At 52.9% G+C, this 24,323-nt stretch overlaps 9 protein-coding genes across 9 annotated transcripts; 6 read left to right on the forward strand and 3 right to left on the reverse strand.

Annotated features, from left to right (window-relative positions):
- The first annotated feature begins 2,718 nt into the window (after positions 1–2,718).
- On the forward strand, positions 2,719–4,787 carry BU26DRAFT_516300 (putative rRNA pseudouridine synthase). Its single transcript, XM_033828293.1, has 5 exons — positions 2,719–2,856; positions 2,907–3,063; positions 3,118–3,749; positions 3,799–4,025; positions 4,076–4,787. The coding sequence occupies exons 1-5, from the start codon at positions 2,748–2,750 to the stop codon at positions 4,379–4,381; spliced, it is 1,431 nt and encodes a 476-aa protein (XP_033689065.1). The 5' UTR covers positions 2,719–2,747; the 3' UTR covers positions 4,382–4,787.
- A 180-nt stretch (positions 4,788–4,967) lies between these two features.
- On the forward strand, positions 4,968–6,720 carry BU26DRAFT_516301 (DnaJ-domain-containing protein). Its single transcript, XM_033828294.1, has 4 exons — positions 4,968–5,068; positions 5,184–5,297; positions 5,357–6,027; positions 6,086–6,720. Exons 1-4 carry the CDS (start codon positions 5,035–5,037, stop codon positions 6,377–6,379), a joined length of 1,113 nt encoding a protein of 370 aa, XP_033689066.1. The 5' UTR covers positions 4,968–5,034; the 3' UTR covers positions 6,380–6,720.
- Positions 6,721–7,147: 427 nt separating this feature from the next.
- On the forward strand, positions 7,148–9,526 carry BU26DRAFT_516303 (HET-domain-containing protein). The gene is made up of 2 exons (XM_033828295.1): positions 7,148–7,718; positions 7,798–9,526. Exons 1-2 carry the CDS (start codon positions 7,397–7,399, stop codon positions 9,456–9,458), a joined length of 1,983 nt encoding a protein of 660 aa, XP_033689067.1. The 5' UTR covers positions 7,148–7,396; the 3' UTR covers positions 9,459–9,526.
- Positions 9,527–10,280: 754 nt separating this feature from the next.
- BU26DRAFT_561320 (uncharacterized protein) lies at positions 10,281–10,892 on the forward strand (the record flags this gene model as incomplete). Its single annotated transcript, XM_033832897.1, has 1 exon — positions 10,281–10,892. One exon carries the CDS (start codon positions 10,281–10,283, stop codon positions 10,890–10,892), a length of 612 nt encoding a protein of 203 aa, XP_033689068.1.
- A 1,086-nt stretch (positions 10,893–11,978) lies between these two features.
- Positions 11,979–12,449, reverse strand: BU26DRAFT_502154 (uncharacterized protein; the record flags this gene model as incomplete). The annotated part of the gene is made up of 2 exons (XM_033826618.1): positions 11,979–12,177; positions 12,310–12,449. The coding sequence occupies 2 exons, from the start codon at positions 12,447–12,449 to the stop codon at positions 11,979–11,981; spliced, it is 339 nt and encodes a 112-aa protein (XP_033689069.1).
- A 1,926-nt stretch (positions 12,450–14,375) lies between these two features.
- BU26DRAFT_561321 (uncharacterized protein) lies at positions 14,376–14,837 on the forward strand (the record flags this gene model as incomplete). Its single annotated transcript, XM_033832898.1, has 2 exons — positions 14,376–14,491; positions 14,546–14,837. The coding sequence occupies 2 exons, from the start codon at positions 14,376–14,378 to the stop codon at positions 14,835–14,837; spliced, it is 408 nt and encodes a 135-aa protein (XP_033689070.1).
- Positions 14,838–15,013: 176 nt separating this feature from the next.
- BU26DRAFT_419715 (uncharacterized protein) lies at positions 15,014–19,075 on the reverse strand (the record flags this gene model as incomplete). The annotated part of the gene is made up of 2 exons (XM_033823321.1): positions 15,014–18,992; positions 19,047–19,075. The coding sequence occupies 2 exons, from the start codon at positions 19,073–19,075 to the stop codon at positions 15,014–15,016; spliced, it is 4,008 nt and encodes a 1,335-aa protein (XP_033689071.1).
- Positions 19,076–20,512: 1,437 nt separating this feature from the next.
- BU26DRAFT_419581 (uncharacterized protein) lies at positions 20,513–22,951 on the forward strand (the record flags this gene model as incomplete). The annotated part of the gene is made up of 2 exons (XM_033823309.1): positions 20,513–20,970; positions 21,133–22,951. The coding sequence occupies 2 exons, from the start codon at positions 20,513–20,515 to the stop codon at positions 22,949–22,951; spliced, it is 2,277 nt and encodes a 758-aa protein (XP_033689072.1).
- A 421-nt stretch (positions 22,952–23,372) lies between these two features.
- On the reverse strand, positions 23,373–24,315 carry BU26DRAFT_548385 (uncharacterized protein; the record flags this gene model as incomplete). Its single annotated transcript, XM_033831937.1, has 1 exon — positions 23,373–24,315. Exon 1 carries the CDS (start codon positions 23,985–23,987, stop codon positions 23,373–23,375), a length of 615 nt encoding a protein of 204 aa, XP_033689073.1. The 5' UTR covers positions 23,988–24,315.
- Positions 24,316–24,323: the final 8 nt, after the last annotated feature.

Here is a 24,323-nt window from a genome sequence, read left to right on the forward strand (position 1 = left end):
CCATTCTGCCTGCGCAGGTTAGAATATAGTCTTTTTTGCTGGTACTGTACGTGCAATACGCTCGCATCTTCGTTATGACGAGGTCGAGCGAATTGATGACTGCGGCTGTTATTGAACATGAATCGCAGTCCATCATACCCGCAGTCCATCATACCCGATACCTCAAATACGTCGTGCACGTCTAACTATTTCTCGATGCCCTTCGTGCTGGGCGAACATCCTAGACCATTTTGGGGTGGAAGGAGTACCGGTGCACGGTGTAATAGGCCTCAGCATTCATAGGGGTCGGAGTATGTTGCAGGTCGTCTCGTTTCGACAGAAGTTGGATTGTGTTGCTTACATGCGTGTGAAGATGTCCTTATAGGGAATAGTGTAGAGGATGGTATTCAGGAAGCCCTCTGCGAAAGACATGTGAAAAGTTAGGCTCCCCGAGAGTCCAAAGTGCGCCAGACGCGGTTAACAAGATGCTGCGCTACCAAGGCGCGAGATCGGAGCCTGCACCAGGATCAGGGTTAGACATAAGTAGCTTAGTGCTAATCCCGACACTGAGGATTAGAGGGTAATGCAGCTGAAACTAAAAAGGTGCAGCGACATCAGGGGAAGGCTCTCACCGACGTGGCTCCCCCACCTACTAACGATAAGGTTTGTTCTATTTGCAGGATCAGATATTCGACTTCCTTCTTTTTGAGGATGCCCATGTCCTCTGTAGACGGCCATATGACTCAGGGCTTTTATGGTTCTTTGGTGACGGCACAGACGCTACGCCGAAGGATCGATGGCGCGAAGGGAGCTGATCACTCGTATTTATATTGCTACCGAGATCTCGTGCAGGCGAGAACCACATTACGTAGGGAGCGTTTCCATGTTCAGGTATAGGAAGTCTCGGCAGTGTTGACGGTGAGTGCGGCCTGAGGGCCGAGACTTAGGGCTGAAGGGCTGAACCTTGGAACGGCAGTGAACCCGTCCGGGCGTCCCCTGCTCGTTCTTCGACCTCCAAACGTCACTTGCTCATGACAACCATCCCGCCACTCTCCACGCACCCGCGTGCTGCCCTCGTCTATTCTACTCTGCTGAACTATCTTCAGCTTTTGTCTCGCTCGTTGACAGTTTGCTGCGGTGGCCCTCATCCGATGCCAACACCATGCCCTTTCCGAGGTTGTTGACCTCGGCCCCCAGGGCCCAGTATTACCGCTATTCCAGAAGGCCGTCCATGCTTACGAATCTCCCCGTCGCTGATGTCGACGCCCTGCGACTGGCTAGTGTCGATCCATGCAGTCGCTTGACTGCTGACTAGCAAACCAGAGTTGGCTACGGCTCATCAGTTCATCACACTGCCACGCCACTGCCTGAAACATACTCGTGCAACGACAGGGCAGATTTGATTCCTCATTGCTTCTTCAACTCTCGCGCGAGGACAAGGAGCACGCAAGCGACCCTCCTGGTAAGGGTTGGCATCGCCTATCTTCCTTTTGTTGCCGTGGCGTAGCCCTACGCTTCATATGGTGAAACCGATAGCCACAACGGCTTCTGCCCTTCATGATGTAAGTCGGGTATGGCAGGGTCTATCGCAATGGTAGCTCCGCGTTCGGATCATGAGCACCCTTTTATCATCTGTCATCAGCTGCCTTGCGGTCCACAGCCCACTTCCACTATCAAGCTTCACAGTGGCACCCTGCTTCAACGCTGAACAGTCTGTCTCAATACTTGCCTCTTTACATCACCTTTCTCTGTCCATCGATATTCATGCCTTTCAACACTACTGCCTCCTATCATCGACAGAATCGAACCCGTCCTAAGCCGCTGCGCATCCACGTGGACTCGTCGACCAAGAAGGCGGCATGTGCCTTCGGGTAGTCGAAAAGTACGCCGTATGTGGCTGCATATACCACGTTCACGCCGTCGACGCTTGTCAGAACTATGGCCGACATCCGGTAACGGAGAAGATTGTCTACGTCGGATCGGCTTGCGATGACCACAAATAAAGTGCGGTGAATACTCTCGTCGAGGCAGTCAGAACCGTTCAGGGGCAATCCAGAGACCATAGATCTTAGGTCATACCGGCTTCGATCCACGCACAAACGTGTCAACTCCTTCGATCCGCGCCGCTGCCGATTATCGAACATAGAGAAATTCGTCGGTATGGAGGAGCAAAGCCACTATTACACCTCAGGCTTGATAACGATATGGGCTAGCTGAGCTCCCATTATCAAGACCGTTCTTTCTGCGCGCGGCTATCTCCCAAACTGGGTTGGATTTAGGGCTTGGGAATCAAGATGATGGCTAGTTGCAGAGTGCGTGCTAGAAGGGCTGTGTATGTGTACGTTCGGTGGGCGGCTACATCATGGATACAAGAGCGGTGTATATCGGGATCCTAGAATGATCTGAGTCTGCGATTTGGGACTCCGGTTCTTGCATCGCCTATTTTCGACATCCAACAAGGTGGCGAATGTGGTTAGGACATAGTAGTCTCTGGGGCTAAGGAGGTACAGTCAATCTGAAGGAGAGTTTTGTATATATTGTGTTACATTATTTTCACGCACTCTCCAAAATGATTGCCTATTATTTGCATCAAAGCCCTCTGCAGGAGTGGAGCATTTGAAGTGTTTCTAACCGTAAGCGGCTAGATGACTTGGCGTGTACCGGAAGTTCTTTCGGCCCGAAAGCTAAAGGTCGAAATTCTCATTGTAAAAGTTCTCCCAGAAAAGCTGCGGGCCAATTGTAACCACAACGACACCCCTTCGCCCGCCATGGCTCTCGTGCAGACTGACCCCGATGCGTACACTATCAAGCCACAGGCTACCGCTCCCCCGATCGACACCAGCGACTGGCCGCTGCTGCTGAAAAACTACAGCGACTGTATGCAGCTTCCCCAGAAGCTTCAGTATTTGTCACTAACAGAAGCGTAGTGCTCGTCCGCACCGCCCACTTCACTCCAATCCCTCAGGGATGCCAGCCTCATGCGCGCGATTTAAAATCATACGTTAGCTCCGGTGTGATCAACCTCGACAAGCCGTCCAACCCCTCTAGCCATGAAGTCGTGGCCTGGATTAAGCGCATACTGAGGTAGCGTGTCGACTATGTTAATTCTGTTTAGGATTGAGCTGATGCGGATAACAGGGTCGACAAAACCGGCCACAGTGGCACGCTCGACCCCAAAGTTACCGGCTGCCTGATCGTGTGCATCGACCGCGCCACTCGTCTTGTCAAGTCTCAACAGGGTGCAGGAAAAGAATATGTCTGCGTTATCCGCCTTCACGATAAGCTTCCTGGAGGAGAAGCCCAATTTGCGCGTGCTCTCGAGACCCTCACTGGTGCTTTGTTCCAGCGACCGCCGCTCATCTCCGCCGTCAAGCGTCAATTGCGAATCCGAACCATCCATGAGAGCAAGCTGTACGAATTTGATAATGAGAGGCAGTTGGGTGTGTTCTGGGTTAGCTGCGAAGCAGGCACATACATCCGTACCCTGTGCGTGCACCTTGGTCTGTTGCTTGGCGTGGGCGCGCACATGCAGGAGCTTCGACGAGTGAGGAGTGGTGCGATGGATGAGACCAAAGGCATGGTGACGCTTCACGATGTTCTGGATGCACAGTGGATGCAGGACAATAACCGGGACGAATCCTACCTCCGCCACGTCATTTCACCACTGGAGACCCTTTTGACGAGTTACAAGCGGATTGTTGTCAAGGACAGCTCCGTCAACGCGATTTGCTATGGTGCGAAGCTCATGCTTCCCGGTCTCCTTCGCTTCGGTACGTGCATTACGAGCACATAAGACTATCTTACTAACCGCATGAACAGAAAAGGGTATAGAAGTGCACGAGGAGGTCGTTCTCATGACGACGAAAGGAGAGGCTATTGCTTTGGCATATGCACAAATGTCGGCAGTCGAGATGTCATCATGCGATCATGGTGTTGTTGCGCGTATCAAGCGTGTTATTATGGAGCGCGACCTGTACCCGAGGCGATGGGGTTTGGGCCCAGTCGCGACAGAAAAGAAGAAGATGAAGGAGTCCGGAACCCTCGATGTAAGTACATTCTCCTCTCGCCTTCACTGTAGCCAGCTGATTCCCTATAGAAATTCGGCCGGCCAAACGAGAGGACCCCCGCTCAGTGGACCACGGGATACAAGGACTTCACCGAGCCTGCTGCTGTTCCAGGTGCGGTCGCAGAAACAACCGCGGCTCCCGAAGTTCTTGCGGCCCCACCAATCCCACCAACCGGTATCACTGCGGAAGAGGCCACCAAGAGTAAGAAACGGAAGCACGAAGATGGAACTGCCGAGGAGAAAGCCGAGCGAAAGCGAAAGAAGAAGGAGAAGAAGGCCGAGAAAGCTGCGAAGAAGACTGCGAAAGGCAAGGCCGACGATTCCGACTCCGATTGAAGTGCCTCAGCTGTCGAAGGTTGATGTGTTTGAGTTGCAAACGGCGCTTTCGAACGGTTGTATTTGCGTCACCGTGCATAACTAGCACGTGTACAGCTTGCGGACGCCTATGTCCCCATATTGTTGCCCTTCCCTTGTAGCATCGACAGCGTGGCGGGATCAGGAGTTTTGGAAAGGCACGGGGAGTTCGGAGCCTCTCGAATTTTGTTGCGAGTTAAAAATTCTTACTGACCGGAGGTCACGACGGCTACCAGGATGAGGAATCTCCCGCCGGAGGTGTGAGGCTGCACACGACCAGGTGTTGCAGCGACATAGCTGTTTCGACACATCGCGGTGTACCTTCTCGAATCTGAAGCTGCAACTGTTAAAAATGAGCAGATAGTGAATGTGCAAAAGGATCGAGGTCTCTGAATTGCGCGTCAATTGCGATATGTGCTTGATGTTGAATGTTCTCGAAGCTTCCATGTGTGGCTAGCTCTGACGTCTTTAGCGATGGCGGTCAAGATTTGTTGGCTCGAGCGCCAAACGGTGGGGAGACTTTAGGTCAACCTCGAGCATTAAAGCACGCAGCCATTCTGCCACCCCACTGCACATCCCAGACTTTCGACGCGTATACACGAGATACCCCATCATCTCCAACTGACTACTTCGCAATGGTCAAAGAGACCAAGCTCTACGATTCATTAAGTAAGTTTGGCCTCGCGCTCGTGCTCCACCTACCCCTCCGCGGCCTCAATTACCAGGCTTCCCAGTCCACCATTCGGGCAGCCCAAGCGACATTTTTGCTAACATACATCCACAGGCATATCACCGACCGCTACGCAAGATGAAATCAAGAAAGCCTATCGCAAGATGGCGCTGAAATGGCATCCGGACAAGAACAAGGACAATCCGGCTGCTGCCGAGAAATTCAAAGGTAAGGCGCCTGTCACCCTCATCATCCGTAGTTGAGATACTGACTAATCATCCGTGCAGAATGTTCACAAGCCTACGAGATCCTGTCCGACCCCGAAAAGCGCAAGACCTACGACCAGTTCGGTCTCGAATTCCTGCTTCGCGGCGGCGCACCTCCGCCCGAGGGCGGTGCCAGCCCTGGCGGCAACCCATTCGAAGCAGGCGGCTTCCCCTTTGCAAGCGCAGGTGGCATGCCTGGTGGGACGCGGACATTCCATTTCTCAACCGGAGGTGGCAGCGGAGGCTTCCATTTCTCGAATCCGGAAAGCATATTCTCAGAGTTCTTGCGCGGCGGAGGGGCGAATTTTGGCGGAGGAGACGATGACGAATTCGGTGGATTCGGCATGGGAGGAATGCCGGGCGGTATGCCGGGCGGTATGGGCGGGGGAGCGAAAAGGAGAGGGCCGGGTGGGTCAAGGTTTGATGGTGGGAGAAGGCAACCGGCACCCGAAGTCACCGTCGTCGAGAAGCCGCTACCGGTATCATTGGAGGAGCTATTCAATGGCACCACGAAGAAGATGAAGATCAAGCGGAAGACTTACGACCCGGCAACCGGCAAACAAAGCACACAAGACCGGATCCTCGAGGTGCCGATTAAGAAAGGCTTGAAGGCGGGCAGCAAGATCAAGTTCTCGGATGTCGGTGATCAGGTAGAGGGCGGGACACAGGATCTGCACTTCATTGTGTCAGAGGTAAGTCTATCTCCACAAAGCTGCTGTCATACTCAAGTCCAATGCTAACATCACGTAGAAACCCCATCCTCTTTTCACCCGCGAAGGCGACGACATCAAGCACATCGTCGAACTTGACCTCAAAGAAGCCCTTACTGGCTGGCGACGGACCGTACAAACGATCGACGGAAAGCAAGTAGCCGTCAGCAGTGGCGGACCTACCGGACCGACCTTCACCGAACGTTTCCCGAATCTCGGAATGCCAAAGAGCAAGAAGCCCAACGAGCGCGGCGACTTCGTCGTGGGCGTACGCATCAAGTTCCCGACATCGTTGACGGCACACCAGAAAGAGCAGCTCAAGCAGATTCTGTGAGAACGGCATCCATTTACTTGCGCCGCGGCGCATGCATCACTACCAACAGATCGACACGATTAAAAGCCCGGCCGGCTCGAGAATAATACCTTTCTACTCTTGTTATTATCTTCTCTCTTGGTTTCTCATAAAGCTACAGCGTGGTTGCTGAGCGAAAGGCGTTGGACGGTCTACTAGCATCGGGGCTTCTATCGGACCTTTACATCCCATACTTTACCTCTGGAAGGGACTGAATACGGAGGAAGATCATACGTTTGATGAAGGATGAATGAATGAGGGGACGAAGCGAACGACATATCTCGAATAGGACGAAACTAGCGAATTCAAAATGGTTGTTGGTGGAAAGCTCCTACTATAACGTGACGCTAATATTGGTGCGCGCGATGGATATGGTGGACCCTACTTCAATGGGTGAAGTTGCTTACCGGAATAGAGGTACTCGGTTAAATGAGTTTTGCTAGGGCTGCTTCTGCGTAGCTGATAGAAGTTTTGGTAGATGGGCCTAGCAATTACACTTTCTTTCGCGTATGAGCCCGTGAGATACATAATCCAGTCCCCAATTGTTAGTGCCGAGGGGACTCGGCGTCTTTTACAGACTATGAACTACGGAAGAACTGGGCTTGCTTTCTGCAAGAAATTTTGAAGGTGAAGGTGTGCCGCCGCTGATAAGCTGTTAGCGACGAAAAAAACCACCCGTTTTACCCCTGTTTCATGTACCTGGGGGGTAAACCCCCTCAACATGTGTAGATATAGGGCATTCTGGCCCCCGTACTTCTCAATACAGAGCTCCTTTTCTCCGCCACATAAGCCTAAGTGGACGCCGTGTCAGATACCACCCGGTCGCGTGACCTTCGCGATGCTGCCTTCCAAAGATCGACTCGTTCTCCGTGGGTATCCCAAACTTATATCCTAAGCTTCTTCAAACCTTATACGGCCTCTCTCAATATATATACCGAGCCATTTCCTAGCAGAGACACACCTCCGCCAAGCAGGATGTCATGCCGCTTATGCGACAAGATGGGCCCGCGGAAACCTTGGTCAGTCTTACAGACATCATACCCCGACATGTGCGAGAGTATAGATGTATTTCAACCTTGGTTAGCCTTGCACGTGGCATTTTCTGATCTACTCGACGCTGCGAAACTTGGATGCAGCTTCTGCTCCGTGATCAGAGATGGGATTCTGCTGTTTGCAAATGGCGAGGATATTACTAATATAGGAATAACCCAAATCATCGAGACGCGTCGGGAGTCTAGCCTAGGGCAACTACAACCCGTCGGGGTACAATGTGATACAAGAGCTGGTAGGGCGTTTGACCTCATGTTTTATACGGCTGATGGTCAGTTGCTCTATGCCCTTTCTACCTCAACTCTTTCTCCCGTCTCAGAAACGTGTCGAGTCCGCTAATACATTCACAGCAAATTCCGCGAATCTGTGGCCTCATTTCCCCATTAGAGCTCACATCCCTGCAAACTCTTTCTCTCCAGAAAGCCTCAGCCAGGCCTGCAAATGGTTGGATCACTGCGTTCAAGATCACTCCTCCCACCGCTGTCCACCGGCCGCCGGGGCAACGCTCCCAACACGGGTTGTCCACGTCGGTGATGCTTTGACCGACCCGTTTCTATATGAGTCGGCCACAGGAGAGAAAGGCATGTGGGCCGCTCTCAGCTACTGCTGGGGCAAGGATAGGACGATGACGACGACCACCGCCTCCATCTCTGAACGGCAAGCTGGTTTCCCTCTCAATACACTACCAAAAACTATTAGGGATGCTATACTGGTTGCCCGCGCGCTGTCCATACCATATGTCTGGATAGACTCCTTCTGCATCGTGCAGGACTCGCCGACTGACTGGGAGAGGGAGGCGGCGCGGATGTGCTATACGTACGAAAACGCCCTTGTTACGTTTGCCGCGCTGCAGTCGCCCAGCAGTGACACTGGCCTTTTCCTCCCAAGCCCGTATCGACGTATCGTCAGGTTGAACGCCTACATTCACGGGCAGATTACCTCCGTCTACGTACGGAAGCAGTCCGATAACGGCATTCTCGGTTTCATGCACGGTCACCGCCAGGACTCTAACCCCTCCATTCCGGGTTCGGGAATCCTCGAAACGCGGGGATGGACACTGCAAGAGATCACCCTGTCTCCACGACTGCTCTGGTTTAGCTCGTTCGAGCTCGGCTGGTCGTGCTGGTCGAGCACAGCCTGCGAGTGCGATCCCGAGCAGACATCCGAGTTTCTTAACGGTTCGGCACATAACTTGAAGATCTCCTCGTCTCCTCTGCTGAACCGGACTGTCGTCACTGATTGGATAGCAACATGGTGTAATCTCGTACTGGAGTTCACAAAGCGTGACCTTACCGTGCCAACAGACCGCTTACCCGCCATGTCGGGCCTGGCGTCTGCTCTGCAAACCCACATCAACAGTACCTATCTCGCCGGCCTCTGGGAGTTTGATCTACCCAAACAGCTCTTGTGGGCCAGCGATTGGACCGCCGTCGGCTCCGACCTACCGCCCCCGCTGCTCGAAGACGGCTACGCGCCCTCTTGGTCCTGGGCCTCCGTGCCGGGTACCGTTTGGTTCGTCAACACGGTGCAGCGCCCGCGCTTCAGCCTGGTCTGGCAAATCCTCTCCGTTCGATTTCGGCACCTTGGTCAGAACCCTTTTGGTCGCGGCGAGGGCACTGTCACTGTTGAAGGAGACGTGCTCCAGGTTCGGTGGGCCGATGGCCAACTTCTGTGGGACTCGCAGGCGGATGATGAGGGCCGCGTTGAGACCGTCTCTTTCAGCGGCAAGGACGACGTCTTGATGGATCCGAGATCTAGAACTCACGACCGTGGAGCCATGGCGCACAAGCGCATCTACTTCCTCGTTGCCGGCGTGTTAATGAGTAATCGGAAGTGCGCTGAGCCCGATTTCCCGCTGTTATGCAATGGCCTGCTGCTCGAGCCTGTACCTGGCAAGCACACTTTCGCCCGACTGGGCTTCATGGAGATCCATTGCGATGAGCCAGGGACGGAGAGGAGTTGGGCTGTATGGGAGAAGCGGTGCACGAGGATGAGGGTTGATATAGTGTGATAATGGTTGCTACTCCCAGTACCGTTACGATGGTACTGCTGTGCGCAAAATGCCATATTAAATTCTAGCTACTTACCACTTCTCTAGTTATCGACCGAACGTCTGCTCCTTCTTGGCCATCATTAGAGCTTCATTAACGGTGCATGCCACGGTGAAGTCCTCCTTCTGCTTTGGGGTCCGCCGTATGTGGCGTGTACAGCCCTCTATTCTGCTTGCAGCAGAATCCGCCGGGCCTGCGGCACAGCACACAAGGCGGAAACGAGCAAAACACCTTCAACTCCGAAGGCACAAGTTTCCTTTGGCCTCCTGTCGCATCCCTAGCTCCTTTTAGCCATCCTGCAAAGCGCCTACGACTCACGCTCGGGCTGTGTCGACGCCCCTTGCGGCTAGTTACCATGGATGCGGCACTAGACCCGTACGTTGGGGTTCTCTCGAGCCTTATAACTTTGCCGGTATCTACTCTATTTTGTTTGGACGGGCTGTTTTCTGCATCGTTCACATCTGCGCCGTCTGTCTCTCTCCCTCCCTCTCAAGTCCATCGGGGCGTGTGACTGTTTCAATCAAGCTGAACCGCAACGTACGCCGATATTGTTGCCATCTTCTCTATTCATGCTTATCTGTCCCTTCCTTCCTTCCTTTGGTTTTCCCTTGTGCCCTTGTGAGAACGGCACAGAAACTCTGCAAGATCCGAGGCAGGCAGGAAGCATTGATATACGTGTCTATCCATAGACGAGGACATATAAATATACCGTTCACCGACATGATGGTTGGATGAATTTCTGTACGGCTGACTGGCTCTTCTTTACCTTTCTTTTACGCACAATGGATTTCCTATTCATTCTGCTTGTTTATGTCGAAGTGGTATTATCAAACTCATTCCCTAACGTATGTGCTAGAGGCGCTGAAACTCTGTCGACTCTGAACGCTCCCGCTTCTCGCGATACTTCTCTCACCGTTTATCCTTTCAACCCTGAAGACTCTTGGCAGCTTCTCGAATCCCACAAGTTCCTCCAGAGCCCCTACGGAAAGGAGAATGTCAAATCCAACCCACAGGAAGGGGATCTTTCATGGAGCATTTCACTCCAGGACGGTGATATAATAGATGCACTTCAAGGGCACCCAGGAATCCAATTGGAAAAGGAGACGGAAGAATCTAAACGCGCTGCGCTTGTTAGACGCGAGAATGCTTCTTACATCGCTATAGCGGCAAACCCTGAGGATGACGGACAGACCAAGGCGACGTTAGAATTTATTAAAACGAAGATCAAGAATCCGAATGAAAGGATTATTGAGCTCCACAAGCCTGGCACCGACCATGTCATGGGCTGGGGTCACCTACAATTCACTAGCGAAGCGAAGGCGGCAGGGGAAGCGTACGAGGGCATCAAGGCTTTGGCCGACGACTATCCAGCGGATGATGAGCGTGCCAGATGAATATCTCCATGTTCGAACAGCGCCAAGGTTCGATAAGTTCGGGTTCTCTCGAAGTTCGTCCAAGAGCGTTGAAAAGCGCGCAAGCACTGTCAAATTTATTATTCTATCTCTAATTTTCTTTCATTAGCTCCAGTGCTTTTCTTCGTTTCTTTAGTACCTTTAGAGCGTTTCATCGGTTTGTAGTTCTATAGCTTTGAGTAGAAGGCTGACGCTGATATGTCGGTACCCATAACGAAGACTGGAAGTGCGCTATGGCATCTTGAACTTGGAAAATGAGAGCGCCAATGATAAGAGACCGCCAGAGAATACGTGTAAGCTAAGGCCTGTTAACAAATGCATGAACCATGGAAGGAGGGTGACTCGACTGTGCGAACATCGTGTTACCCGCCTCATACGTGCTCTAAGCACCGCCCCCTCCAGTAGAAAAAGTCATTGGGCAATCCCTAGCCCGTGCTTCAGAGAAGTAAACCGCCAGCTCGCGATGCAACACTCTCTTAAGAAAGTCCGAAAAGCGACAGGGCCGTGAAATCCTAGGGGTCGTCCCGAAAAGACCTACATACCAAGATAGTCCTTTCCGATCCAAAGATGGAGTCCGTCCTTTGCGCATCCCACTCGCGCCCTTTTCCAGGCATATTATCCAGTAAACTCTATAAGGGACCTTGGTGGACAAGTAAATTGATTGGAATGTAGCAGAGATGACGACTTTGGACTTGGTATAGACCGCTCGATTCCGGTGTCTCCTTCAGACCGAATTACAGACGAGAATCTCTTGTGCACCTGCTTACTTGTGGACGCGAATAGACTGCGGCAGCTAAGTCAATGTTAGCCTTAAGAATCATGTTCGACATCTATGCCACGAACAAGAGCAGATAATATAAACTAGTGTGGATATATCAGTGACTGCAGACTTTGGTCAGGTCTCTATTTGTGGCTCTTCCTAGAATAAATGTTTCGTAGATGTTGACACCTAGGACTGAAGTAGACATTAACCCGGATCGAAAAGGCCGCTCGTGCATCCCATCGCATCATTCTAACTCATGCCGTTGTCCAAGCCCACATCATCTCGCATCCCAAAACCAGCATTACCTAGGCATTTCCACACATGTCCTGCCCGCACCCATTTCTCGCCCACACGCCTGTGTTGAAGCTAACGCATTGTCCGCGTCCCACGGCTCTGCGGCGGCTACAATTCGAATCGCCGCAGATGATCAGCGGGCCACAGGTGCTGCTGCAAGACTGCTGATCCCAGGAGACCCACAATGCGGAGAATGAACCAGCTGGACCTCTAGAATATGGTCACCGTAGGTTAGTTTTCGGCTAATGGGTGGATGGACACGTAGGATGAGGGCACATGAGGACTTGAATTGGATGGAAAAGAGAATGAGAACGACAATAGGGTGAAGACGAATGGACATACCCGGTAGTCTGAAATGAGCCTGGGTGCGATTCTCCGATGTAGTTCTGGCAGTTTGTGTCGGAGTAGAAGTTAACCTGGCCGGCGGAGGTGACGGAGAGCAAGCTGGCCGAGGCGGCGACGAAGAGGGTGGGGAGATGCATTGGTGCTTTATAGGGTAGCTTTGAGGTAGTCGCTGGGTGTTGGCTTGATGAGCAGAATGGCTACCTATACCCAGATATAGCGAGTGCAGAGGGTGACCTTTATAGTGCTTTGCGCATCCAGCACAGAAAAGTTTATACCGAAAGTTTATACCGTCAGCCTCTCATGCAGCGTCAGCATCTCCGCAGAAATATGGGTATACCTGCAACCCCGAGTTTTCTCTATTTTTGCACATTAACTCACTAAGCATCACGGTACCCTTCTTGGGCACGTGTTCAGCAGGCTGTTCTCGTAGATCATCAGCAAAGCCTCTATAGTGAAGGAGTATCCACTTGTATGCTCAGTAAGCCTCATGAGAAGGTAACCTCCGGAGAAAGAGACCAGTGTCCGGTAGTATAATTATTGACATTATTGTTCTACCGGTGAGATCTCGGTTGACTGAACCCCTGTCGAGCGGAACCTCGTGCCTCTCCAGCGAATGGGTGGTTACGGTAGCATCGTTGCTTGTTGCTTTCTTAGAAGACCGCTACGTTGGATGGACGTTGCTCTACATTGGAAAGGCATACTTACTCTTTCGATCCTGCGCGCACGCTGCTCCGCGGTTTCTTTAACGGTATTGGGGCTGATGTGCGGCTGACTCTTTAGTGGATCCATCCCAGGGGCCGCACAAAGCGCGCTATGCCCGATGTTAAACTGCATCCGAGAACGCAATGAAAATGTTGACAGTTCTAACCAAAAAGAATTTTTCAAAAAAGGATTTGCAGCGAAGCTTACATAGTAAGCGCGGGAGGGATCATCAGCAGTAGAGAAGAATGAAGGGGAGGAAGGAGCCTTCTAATTGAGGGAAACGACCCTCACAAGCTCTAGTATTGTGCGTGAAATGGCGGTGGCCTTCACAGTGGGGGTGTGGTGTTACGAAGAGGCAGAGTGGTCGAGATAGACTTTGCGGCTGAGCTTAGTCAGCTACTCTCACCGTTCCGTTACATAAGCCACTGAAGATCCCTCAACGATCGACTCGTTGGTTCTGCTCTTGGATGAACTTGCTATGCACATGAGAATGAAGCTCTTGCTGAACCGAATGAAAGATCATGACCCTGGCTGGTTTCGCATCATCTAAGTTGCTTTTCTAGCGGCGTTTACGGGTCAGAAAATATTTCGGTCTTTTCTTAAGGGCTCATTGCATGGCTGTGGACTCTTTCTTGACGGCAACAATACTTTAGGGATAGTCCCTCTTAAAGCGGAAGTTAGGAATGTGGTGTGTGCTTTAGTTCAGATCTGATAGTGCAAAGAGGAAAAATCGGCTGGCTACCTGGGGCTGGGTTCCGCAACAACAGACAGCTCTCAACGAACTGATTCTCCCGTTTCATTCCCACTTTTCCTATATCAGACTCACAAGAACCAAACACTCCATCCCTTCCTTTAGTGTCCCCTTTCCCGCTAGTTCAGTCGTTTTAACCGCTCACAAGGGGTTTCCGCAAATGCCGTTTTCCCACCTCTCGCGCCAGGTACCGAAACCCACTCTGCGTCAGATACCCCGGAGCGCCTCCAAAAGCGCTCGAAACACCATAACCGAGTAAACAACTCTTCAATAACATCACAAGAGTCGTGCAAACCTGATGAGAAAGGATTAGCGCTACTGAAATATTGTTTGATTGCCACGGCACCAAGGCTTTTGCGGTCTGGTGGCCTCCTCGTAGGGCCGAATTCCTGAGGTAAGTATATAGAGAGGGGAGTTCTGCATCCTGAAAGAGCAGGTACAGTGTACTCAGCTCCATGACGGTTTTATTTTTCTTCTCGATATATGTGCTTTATGCTCTTTGTCATTCGTTGATCGAATCTTGATCTCTTCCTTCTTTTTTTTCCACTTATTACTTGCGATATACCCTTTTGAAATTCACAACTTGAGCAACGAAGCGAAAACCGCAAAGATGCAATTCCGCATCCTTCTCCTCTCCGCGCTCGCTGCAAGCATAGCGACCGCGCTCCCGCAGCAAGTCGTGTCCGGCGACGAAGTCACCGGGACCCAATGCCTGGATACTTCCATGTACGCCTGTCCCTCCGCTTCTCTCCCCGTCCCATCTCGCTAACTTGCACCCAGCCAATTCGACACCCACTCCACCAACGTCGCCATCCTCGGAATATGCGGCGGCATCGCCAGCAGCATACAAAAGTGCGGCGGAAACCCTTCTTCCACAACCGGCCAATCGGGCACCTCTCTCTTCACGCTCAACGCCACGGACGCCGGGTCGACGATTAATATCAGCAAGGGGCGGTGGGAGCGCTGTGTAAAAGCAGCGCAGTTGACGTGCCCACAGGGCAGCTTCCAGACGACGTGTATCGGTGGGGCGACGCCAAGTGGGGATGTGAGCTTTAGTTTGACGGAAGCGTAGAAGCGGCGGGGAGGTGGAAGGGCGTGGATGGGAGTATTATAGTTGTATATTTTTGCACGAGCATGCGGACTGTAGATAGATGACCCATCGGATCTATCATCACACAAGCGTTATTCGACCCTGTCTATCTGTCTGGTAGTCACGGATTTCTGACCTTCTAGCCCCTTTCGTATTCATCACATCCTCATTTTCTCCATAATCAGCTTATACTCCTTCCTCTTTTTTCGCCACTTAGGATTGATCTTCACCTTCAGCAACCCGATCCACTTCGCGATGACCGGTAGCACAAACTTCTCGCCCACATACGCGATGGCGAAATTGCCCAAGCCCAGCACCAGGAGGAACACCTTGAACGACGCACTCATATATGTCAGCTGCATGAGCTTGACAAGCCACTGCGCAGGATCGAACAGCATGTAGCAGGTGGTCACGAGCGTGATAAGGATCGTGATGACGAAGGGGAGGTTCTGTGACATGGGTTGCCGGAACGGACGACCGACTGAGAGGACCACAGCGGAGAAAATGTATTGGTAGCAGGAGACAAGGAAGAGGGCCGTGTTCTGCGAGTTGAGGGCGTTGGAGTGCTCTTTGTCGACGATGGGGGGCTGGTACCATGGCTGTTTTTGGACGTACTCGAAGGCGATGGCTTGGGTGAGGACGCAGAGTACGATTTGACCTAGCAATGGCGTAAGCACCTTTCGGGAAACCAGGCTGGCTGTTGGTCGTTTTCGAGAGAGTTTTGGGTATGCGCCGGACCAGCCCATGAAAATCGCAATGGGTAGGATGAGGAGGAGGTCAATGAAGAGGAACTGGAAGTCGCCGAGATTGGAGGCTGAGGCGTAGAGGAAGCTGACGGAGGTGAACTGGATAGCTGAATACAAGCTCATGTACTTGAAGCAGCTGAAGCTGGTGACGAGGGCTGCTCTGCCTTCCTTGATGACTTGCGGGACGCAGGAAATGTCGAACACGCGGCTGGTGAAGGGTGCGGCCACGGAAGCTTCAGCTTCCGAAAGTGATATACCGACATCGGCAGCTTTCAAGGCTCCACAATCGTTCGCTCCATCGCCGCAGAAGCCAGCGCAGTAATCGATGCTTTGGAGCTTTTCGACAAGTTCGTGCTTCTCGTCGGGGGACATGCGAGCAAAAACTTGCCCGCAGACAAGCATCTCACGTAATACTTTCTCTGAGGCGAAGTCGATTATCCAGCGGAAGACGTCTCCACTGACAGCCAGTGAATAGTTTCGGAGGTTGGAGATATCGTATGGTAAGGAGACATCAGCTTCGGCTGGCGGAGGAAGAGGCTTCAGGGTATTCTCGTCCAGTTTGAAGACGGGATCATCGACGCTTTCCCAGCTGAGGCGAGCAAGGGCGGTGCGGGAGTCGCCTTCAACGAAATGCGGTACGAAGCAGTGGGCTGTTCTGTTGATCAGACCGCACTCTCGGGCAACGCTGATAGCCGTAAGGATATTGTCTCCGGTGCACATGACAGTCCGTATGTTTGCTCTCTCCAGCTCTTCCATGATTGGTGTTGTGCTTGGCTTGAGCTTGTTCTCGAAGATGATGAAACCGACGAAGTGGAGGTCGCTTTCAGCATCCTCTCGCTTCATCTTCTGGACTTTAAGCCAATTGGACTTATTGAGCGTCTTCGTTGCGCAGGCAATGACACGGAACCCTTTCTGGGTATAATAGGCCAGTAGATCCTCGTAATCAGTTGGAAAGCTGTCCCCGCAGCAGATATCCTTCATGCACTCTGGCGCACCTTTGACGTACACTTGAGGATTTCTGGCACCGAATTGCCGCACGATAACGCTTGCTCTTCGTAGTTGGGAGACGAATTCGAAGGATCTCCACACTCCGAGCTCAACGGGTTTTCTGTTCTCGTCGTCCTCACGATCATCGATGTCATACTCACGGCCTGCAGGAGGTCTGGCGACCGCGGGGCGAAGTTTCTGATCGAACTCCTCCTCGCCTGCAGGGGCCCTTTGGTCTCCCTCCTCGAAGTTCCAGCCTGTGAAGTTGAACATTTTGACGTCGAGCGGGTCGCCAACAAGCTCATCCTCGATTAAGCGCAGCGAGTGACAAGTCGTCATCGTATAGAGTATCGCCTTGTGGTTCGAGTAGTCGACGGTGGGGTCGCGATCGTACCGCGATTGAGGAAGAACGTCTAAGGAATCAGTGAGGATGTCACTGAACCTATTCGCGGATCGCTCCACCACTCGGACGCCCAAAACATCCAATCCCTCCTCCGTCAGAGTCCCGGTCTTGTCGAAGCAGACGACATCAAGCTTGCCTCCTACGTTTACTCGCTGTGGACTGATGCAGAAGATTTGTTTCTGTTTCAGACGTGACAGGGCAAAGTTGGTGCCGATGGTAAGTGTGGCCGGGAGTGCAGGCGGAACGATGATCGTGATTAGATCTAGTGCACGGACAACGATGAGATGCCAGGCCAGACCAAAGTGGATGAAGTTGATGAATGAAGCGACGAAGCCGACCATGGCGATACAAGCCATGACTGAGATGTATCGGAAGGAGTCTCGGTAAAACTTGAAACCAGAAGGCTTCGGGAAGAGCATAGATCGTACCAAGGCCCCTTTGGTCGTATTGAACCCGGTCCGTACTACCATAGCCAGCGCGGCTGCTTCGTCGTCGACATCATCGTGAGGTCGTCGGGCTCGAATGATTTTGGTACCACTGAAAAGCATATGCCTGGCTATTTCTGGGTGTATCGTTGACGCACCCAGATCGAGTAGATCTAGCGAATCGTCTGTCATGGGTATCTTGGATACAGGGACCGATTCTCCAGTCAACATGCTCTCGTTGACGATACAGTCTCCAGAGAGCAGTAAGCTATCACAAGGAAGCTGGGTAAGAGAAGGATCCGTAACTTCGTAGACATCCCCTGGAACCAACTCGCTAGAATCGACGGTCCTCCAAAAGCCGTTCCGCAATACGCGGACCTCACACTCAAATCGTGATACTTCTCGCAGTCGCTTCATCGTGGCCTTCGTATCAATCACCGTGGTCGTGATACTTACAACAGAGATTATAAAGATACAGGCGGCATAGTAGTAATACTCGTCCAGGGACCAGAGGATGAGACTGGCGATCTGAAACACGTAGAAAGGATGGAAGGCCTCGTCCACCAGCAGCTGGCCAACCGATTTTTCCGCTAGATCAATAACGTTTCTTCCGAAAACGAGCTCGCGATAGTCCCGCTCTTCATTGTCGAGCCCTTCGCGAAGGGTTGACACGTTAATCCACGCCGGATCCTTCCAGGTATTCGCAAGGACGAATTTGTCTTTGAGCGGGTGGTAACAGAAGCGGATGTATCGGTAATCGAGGCTGCATAGTTGCTTGATCTCAGGGTCTGAGTCTTCGTCGTAGTCTATTCTTCGCCGCTTTTCGGGGTCTCCAAACACAGTCGAGAGCGAACGTCCATAAGGTTGGGCATTGACAGGCTGAATGGCGAACTCTCCCCACTGGTTCTCGATTACCACCCAATCGCACTCTTTCAAAGGCGATGACCGCCCCGTCAAGGCCACTCTCCACCTTGGGAGCCATCTGAACACCAGCCAGCCCAAGCCTGCGGTGATTGTGCACAGGACGAGGTATATCCCGAACCCGATGGTCGATGTTTTGAAGCCAGCGACTACGATGGTCAGATCCTCGGTCAGTATGTATATCTTCTGACTGATCCTTCGCCCTTCCCATCCATCCCCAGATCCTGCGCTGGTTGCCGATGATCGCCTACGCAGTAATGGAGCCTCAACAGACCCTCGGCTTGAATGCCCGGATGATTTCCGTCTTGTCGGTGGCGGGGAAGGCGACACCCCAGCCTCGAGGTCATCGAATTCGTCGTCCACATACCCATCGTATTCAATATCGCCATATTCATCGGCTATGGCCTCTTCTTCAGCGCCTTCTTCGGAGTCCCGGTCCTCCTCGTAGTACGTGAAGCTGGCGGTGGAATCGGCGCGCGAGCGGCGGCGGTGGGCAAAGGAGGAGATGCTCGTGGGCACGCTCTCGGACATGGGACCCGCGAACATCTTGATATTCGCCGTCAGCTGCTGTCCAGGTGTGCGGGGGGTTGTATTGACGGGGCGGAGCTCGATTACCTCGTCGTGGGCCATCTCAACGTCGGTCATGAAGCTCGCGCTGTCAAGCTGTCAGCTCTCAACCTTCCCATCCTGTTCAGCACCACCTGCATACTCGCTGAGATTGGAGCCCCGCCGGTACATTGCGCTCCTCCGGCGCCTCTCGGGGCTTCCGTTTGCTTCCATGCTGCCGACGCTGAGAGGTTATGTTGCTCGTGTCATGACATTGTTGCAGGGAGAAGGAGGGAGCTTGCGGGCGTCAGTTCTCCCAAAGGTACCCGTGTGCAGAATGGCGATGCATGAGTTGACTGGATCGAGCTTATCTCTCCCGGAGCCTAGTCCGCTTTTGGTATGGCGCTGCTCGTCCACCCCTGCACCGCACTACATGTCAAAAGCACGATTCAGCCTTGCTTCTTCCCAGCACGTGAAGGCGAGAGTAGAGGAAAGAAGGAATACTCTGGCCTCGTTCGCATTCCAGTTCGTAGTACGCTTGTGGTCCGGCCGACAGCTATGTGCAACGATATCGTCTGCTTGGCGATAGTGGAATATATCTAGGTAATAGTCCTCCGTGCTCCGCTGCAGACTCACGACACATTATCAGATCAATTATCCGGCTTGAGGTAACTCTTGACCGGAACTGTGCTTCACGAGAACGTACCCCAAATAGTGTAATGTCACAGTGAATATGGTAAGATAAATCCTATCTTTCGGCACGCCCGCCCTTGTTCTCCGAGTGAGCGAGGACGAGAATGGTATATTGCGTCAGCAAGCAGGTTTGCCATGGAGCAGAAGTGTATCAGACCACCTGTGCAGCTCGGTGGGTGATGTTGAGCCAGGGTGCTCCGCGAGTCATGCTCTAGTGGCATTCGGAGGCCGGAGAAACCCCGGCCGAACTTTGGCGGGCAGGCTGTGAACTCATCGTTTGAACATCGCAACGTAACGAGAGCTCCGGATCAGCCGAACTCTCCACGAAAGTATATCCACACTGCGCGCACCTCACTCACCTATGCGTGCAGGAATTGCCCACCCAACCTCACGAGGCCCTTCATTGGTCGCTCCGAATCCGAGCCCTGCGCTCGATACAAGTTCACCAGTTTCCGCCCTTCTGGCCTTTCGCTGCAGCCTTCCAGAAACCCCTTTGACGACCTTAGATTGCGTCGGGATCCCTTTTTGCGGCGCTTTGTGTTAGACGACACTGTTTGAAAACAATCAACAAGGTTTTGTGTTGCCAGACACTTCCGCTGCGGCAACAAGCCTGATCACGGAATACAAAAACAGTGCTAGAGTCCTCCGCCATTCTTCCGAACCGCGCATTATCGTCTCGCCGCTCCCCGAAGCCTCAACCATTGCTTTTCCGCCGACGCGCTTGGTCTCTTAGCGCTCTATCCTTGCGTGTCTGAGTGCTCCGCACCCCACATCCTACGGCGACACGATACAGGAGCGAGGCTGATACGGTGCGATTGGATCCACTCCGGTTGACTATTCGACCTTGCCACCGTCATCGAACATCTTCTCAGGACATTCCAACTCTGCGCCCGTCGCCCTACCCCCGAAATCTTGCGGCGCGGTACAAGTGAAGAAATGTCGACCCGGAAAAGGCGCGCACCCGGCGCAGCTCCCGTATCCCAACAGTCCACATTTCCAGATCCCGGAAACGTTTCCACCGACCAATACATGAACAACTGGAACGACCCTTCATCAGTCGCCGGCGATATGGGCGGCTTCGGTGACCCTTCCATCTACGACGGTATCAACTTCGGCGGAAACGTCGGTGGCACCCCCTCGATGCATAATCGCGTGGTGTCACTGGATGGGATGAATGGCACGACGGATATAGGGGCGGGGCAGCTGGTGAGGCGGAATCCAAACCAACAACTTGCTGCACGGGGACGTAGCCCGTGGGACCCTTACGACAACCAGCAGCCCGGATGGGAGAATGCTGACGACGATGAAGAGCTGGAGCGGAAAGCGATGGCGGCGAAGAAAGATGCCCTGCAGAAGAGGAAGCAGATACCCCCATTCGTTCAGAAACTGAGCAGGTAAGTCATTTCCAGGTCCATGTCTATCATTCAACACCGCGGATACCACGGCTCGCGCGAAGCAGATTCTGGCCTAACTGCGAATGCACCACACCATTAGCAACATGCCTTACAGCTCACAATGAGCAGTTTCTCGAGAGATTGTGGCTGACTCTAATATAGCTTCCTTGACAACAATAACAACTCGAACCTAATCCGCTGGTCCGATGACGGCAATTCATTCATCGTCTTAGATGAAGACGAATTCGCAAGAACCCTCATCCCCGAGCTTTTTAAGCACAACAACTACGCATCGTTCGTCCGACAGCTGAACATGTACGGCTTCCACAAGAAAGTCGGGCTCTCAGACAATTCGATGAAAGCGAGCGAGACGAAAGCCAAGGCTCCGAGCGAATACTACAACAAATACTTCAAGCGTGGAAGGCCGGAGTTGTTATGGCTCATTCAGAAACCGAAGAATGCTCCCTCCAATCCAAAGCGAAAACGAGAAGATGATGCGAAGCAAGGCGACAGTGACGAAGACCGGAAATTTGCGCCGGATGGAGGCGGAGGAGGCTATGTAGAAGACCTAGCGGTGAGAGGGAATCAAGACATGACCATGATCCCAAGGTCAGAATACAACAGCCTACGAGCAGAAGTCCGCGCCCTGCAGCAACAGCAGAAAGTAATATCGAATGTCTTGGGCCAGATCCGCAGGCAAAACGAGCAGCTCTACCAACAGGCGACGGCCTTCCAGACATTGCACGACCGACACGAAAACTCCATCAACGCGATACTCACTTTTCTCGCTACTTTCTACAACCGCAGTCTGGAGGCAAATAGTAATGTCAACTTCGCGGACATGTTTGGGCCGGCTATGCCAGCACAGCAACCGCATGGGAACGTGGTTGATGTTGGAGACTACTCTGAGAAGCCCATAAACAAGTCCCCGCAGATGCAACGGGTTAAGCGTCCCCTCGCTCTACTTCCAGCTCCCGCTCAGAAAGATGCAATGACACCCTCCACTCGCGCTGCCACCCTCAGTCCTTCTGCCCGATCAGCAACAAGTCCGATACTAAAACCGGGGAGTCGACAACAACCAGTCTTCAAATCTCCTGCGTCCAATACGAGGCCAGCTACAGGCTTTACCAGTCAAACAGTAAGAGATGGAAATTCCACAGACCCAATCAAGGTTGATACTAGCTCACCGTCACAGAACCAGATGCCTCTGCAAAACGACGAGATCATGTCTGCGATCCAGAATGCGAATGCGAGCACGGGCCGGTTCGCAAGCCAAGCTCCTCAGGTCGACCTCCCCGCCGCGCTAAACAATTACCAAACACAAGATGGACATACTCCCTTGACTCCACAACAACGAAGCGACGTTCTCTCTTTGATGGCAAACAACACGTCCGCCGCTTCCCCAAACAGTGCGCTTGCTACTAACACGAACAATGCGCTCCTCAATCCACAGCCTCCGCCTATGCCGAACCTGGACCAGTTCGCCGAGACCCAGGCACAGCTCGATCTCCTGCAGAAGATGTCCGAAGAACAGAATAATCGTGTCCAGCACCTCCAAGAGCGTCTTGTGCCTCTTAGTCCTTCCGGCCAGATCCCGGGCCTCTCGGACGACTCCTACTTTGGCGATCCTGGGCAATACGATCTCAATCACGATCTGGATCTGGATTCCTTCGTTCAGGGCGATGACTTCTTCCCCCCATCTACGACACAGACAGGCGATGCGGGTATCGGCGATGGGTCGTTGCCCGACCTGAGCTACCAGCTGCCCGACACCACTGGTATGAATTCAGGGGCCGGGTTTGACGCCGGCGCTGCGGATACGTTTAACTTCGGTACGAACAGCAACACCCATCTGAATGCAGGGGATGCTGAAAATAGGGTTGAGAGTGTGAGCTCGTCAGCCACGAGCCCCGCGGCGACGGTGGAAGAGGTAGAGGATGAGAGCAGGGCAAAGCGGAGCCCCAAAAGGAGGAGGAAGTAGGGTTTTGTTTCCTCCGGATTAGGGCAGCATGGCATTGGCGTTGGAATAAGATCATTTTGGCGGAAACTGTTGATGAAGCAAGGAGTGGCACAAGCCGCGGATGGTACGGTACGTCCGCTTGAGACTGGAGATTGTCTTATACTGGAGACACGAATGAAACGACCTCACGACGTCAGCGAATGCGAGCGCAAATGTTACCTTTCTAGCTAGCGTTGAAAGGCAATTTGTATCTGAATGTTGGGCGCTTCATGATGCCGCAAGTAGCATTCATGTATGCGAAGAAATTCCAGATACCCTACCCTACCCTACACATATCCGCATTAAATATCGTCCCATCCATCATGCCGTAAATAATCACGTGCCAGCTTCCACCTCCTCTTACCCTTCCCCGAGCGCCCAGAACACCCAAAACATTCTCTCCCTACCACCCACCCCTCCTCCTTCCCACGCACTCAACCCGAATCTCCGCATCTCCCCTCCCACTCCTACTAAACCAATACCCCGCTTCCTTGATGTCGCTAATCCGCGTCTCCAAACTCGGCTGCTCCCAGCTCCCCCTGCTCTTCACCAGCACGCGCACGTCGTACTGCTCTACGGTCGGTCCGAGCAGCTGCTTGATGATCTCGCGGAGGCGCAGATTGCCCGCGACGGCTGCGCGCAGTGTTTGCGTGGCGGTGTGCGAGGAGATTTTCAGATGGACGGTTATGTGCGAGAGGGTGGGCAGGATGAGGATTTCGGACGAGGAAGAGAGGTAGGTCGCGGGCGAGGAGGAGGGGAGTTTGATGGGGGCGCGGAGGAAGGACATCGTTGTTGGCGGGGCGGTGGGTGCGGTTGGTGCGGTGGGGTTATTGTAGTAGGAGGCGTTGTCTTCTGGAGGGCTGTCGTAGTCGTAGTCGCGGTCTGAGTCGGAAGAGTAGTCAGAGTAGTCAGGGTAGTCGGGGGGTGGATGGCGGGTATGGCTGTATTGGTTGATGCCCGGGCGACTGAGGGAGTGGCATGCAGAAGGATGCCAGGGAGAAGGAGAAAGCGGATGCATTTTATCACGAGTCCAGACTGCTTGAGCGACCGCAAATTCGAAGGGAAAGCGACTTGACCTGGCTTGACGAAGGCAAGCTGTGTGCTCGAGATGCGGACTGGAGGCAAGCAAAGTCGGCTGAGTATTTATATGAGCGGGAGGCAGCGAATCAAGTCATACGACTCGGGTAGGAGTCAGGGTCGCAATGATGCGGGAGCGTGATTGTCGGGAGGGCACACGAGATTGGCGCAAACTTGGTGTTGTGCTTGCGCTGGACTGCTTGTGCGACCGAGGATAGGATTGCGGGTCACGTTCGGGAGCCAACATTGTTGAGAGAGGAAGAAGACGGAGTGATTG

Source organism: Trematosphaeria pertusa (genome assembly GCF_010094035.1).
Source record: "Trematosphaeria pertusa strain CBS 122368 unplaced genomic scaffold BU26scaffold_3, whole genome shotgun sequence".
NCBI classification, from domain to species: domain Eukaryota; kingdom Fungi; phylum Ascomycota; class Dothideomycetes; order Pleosporales; family Trematosphaeriaceae; genus Trematosphaeria; species Trematosphaeria pertusa.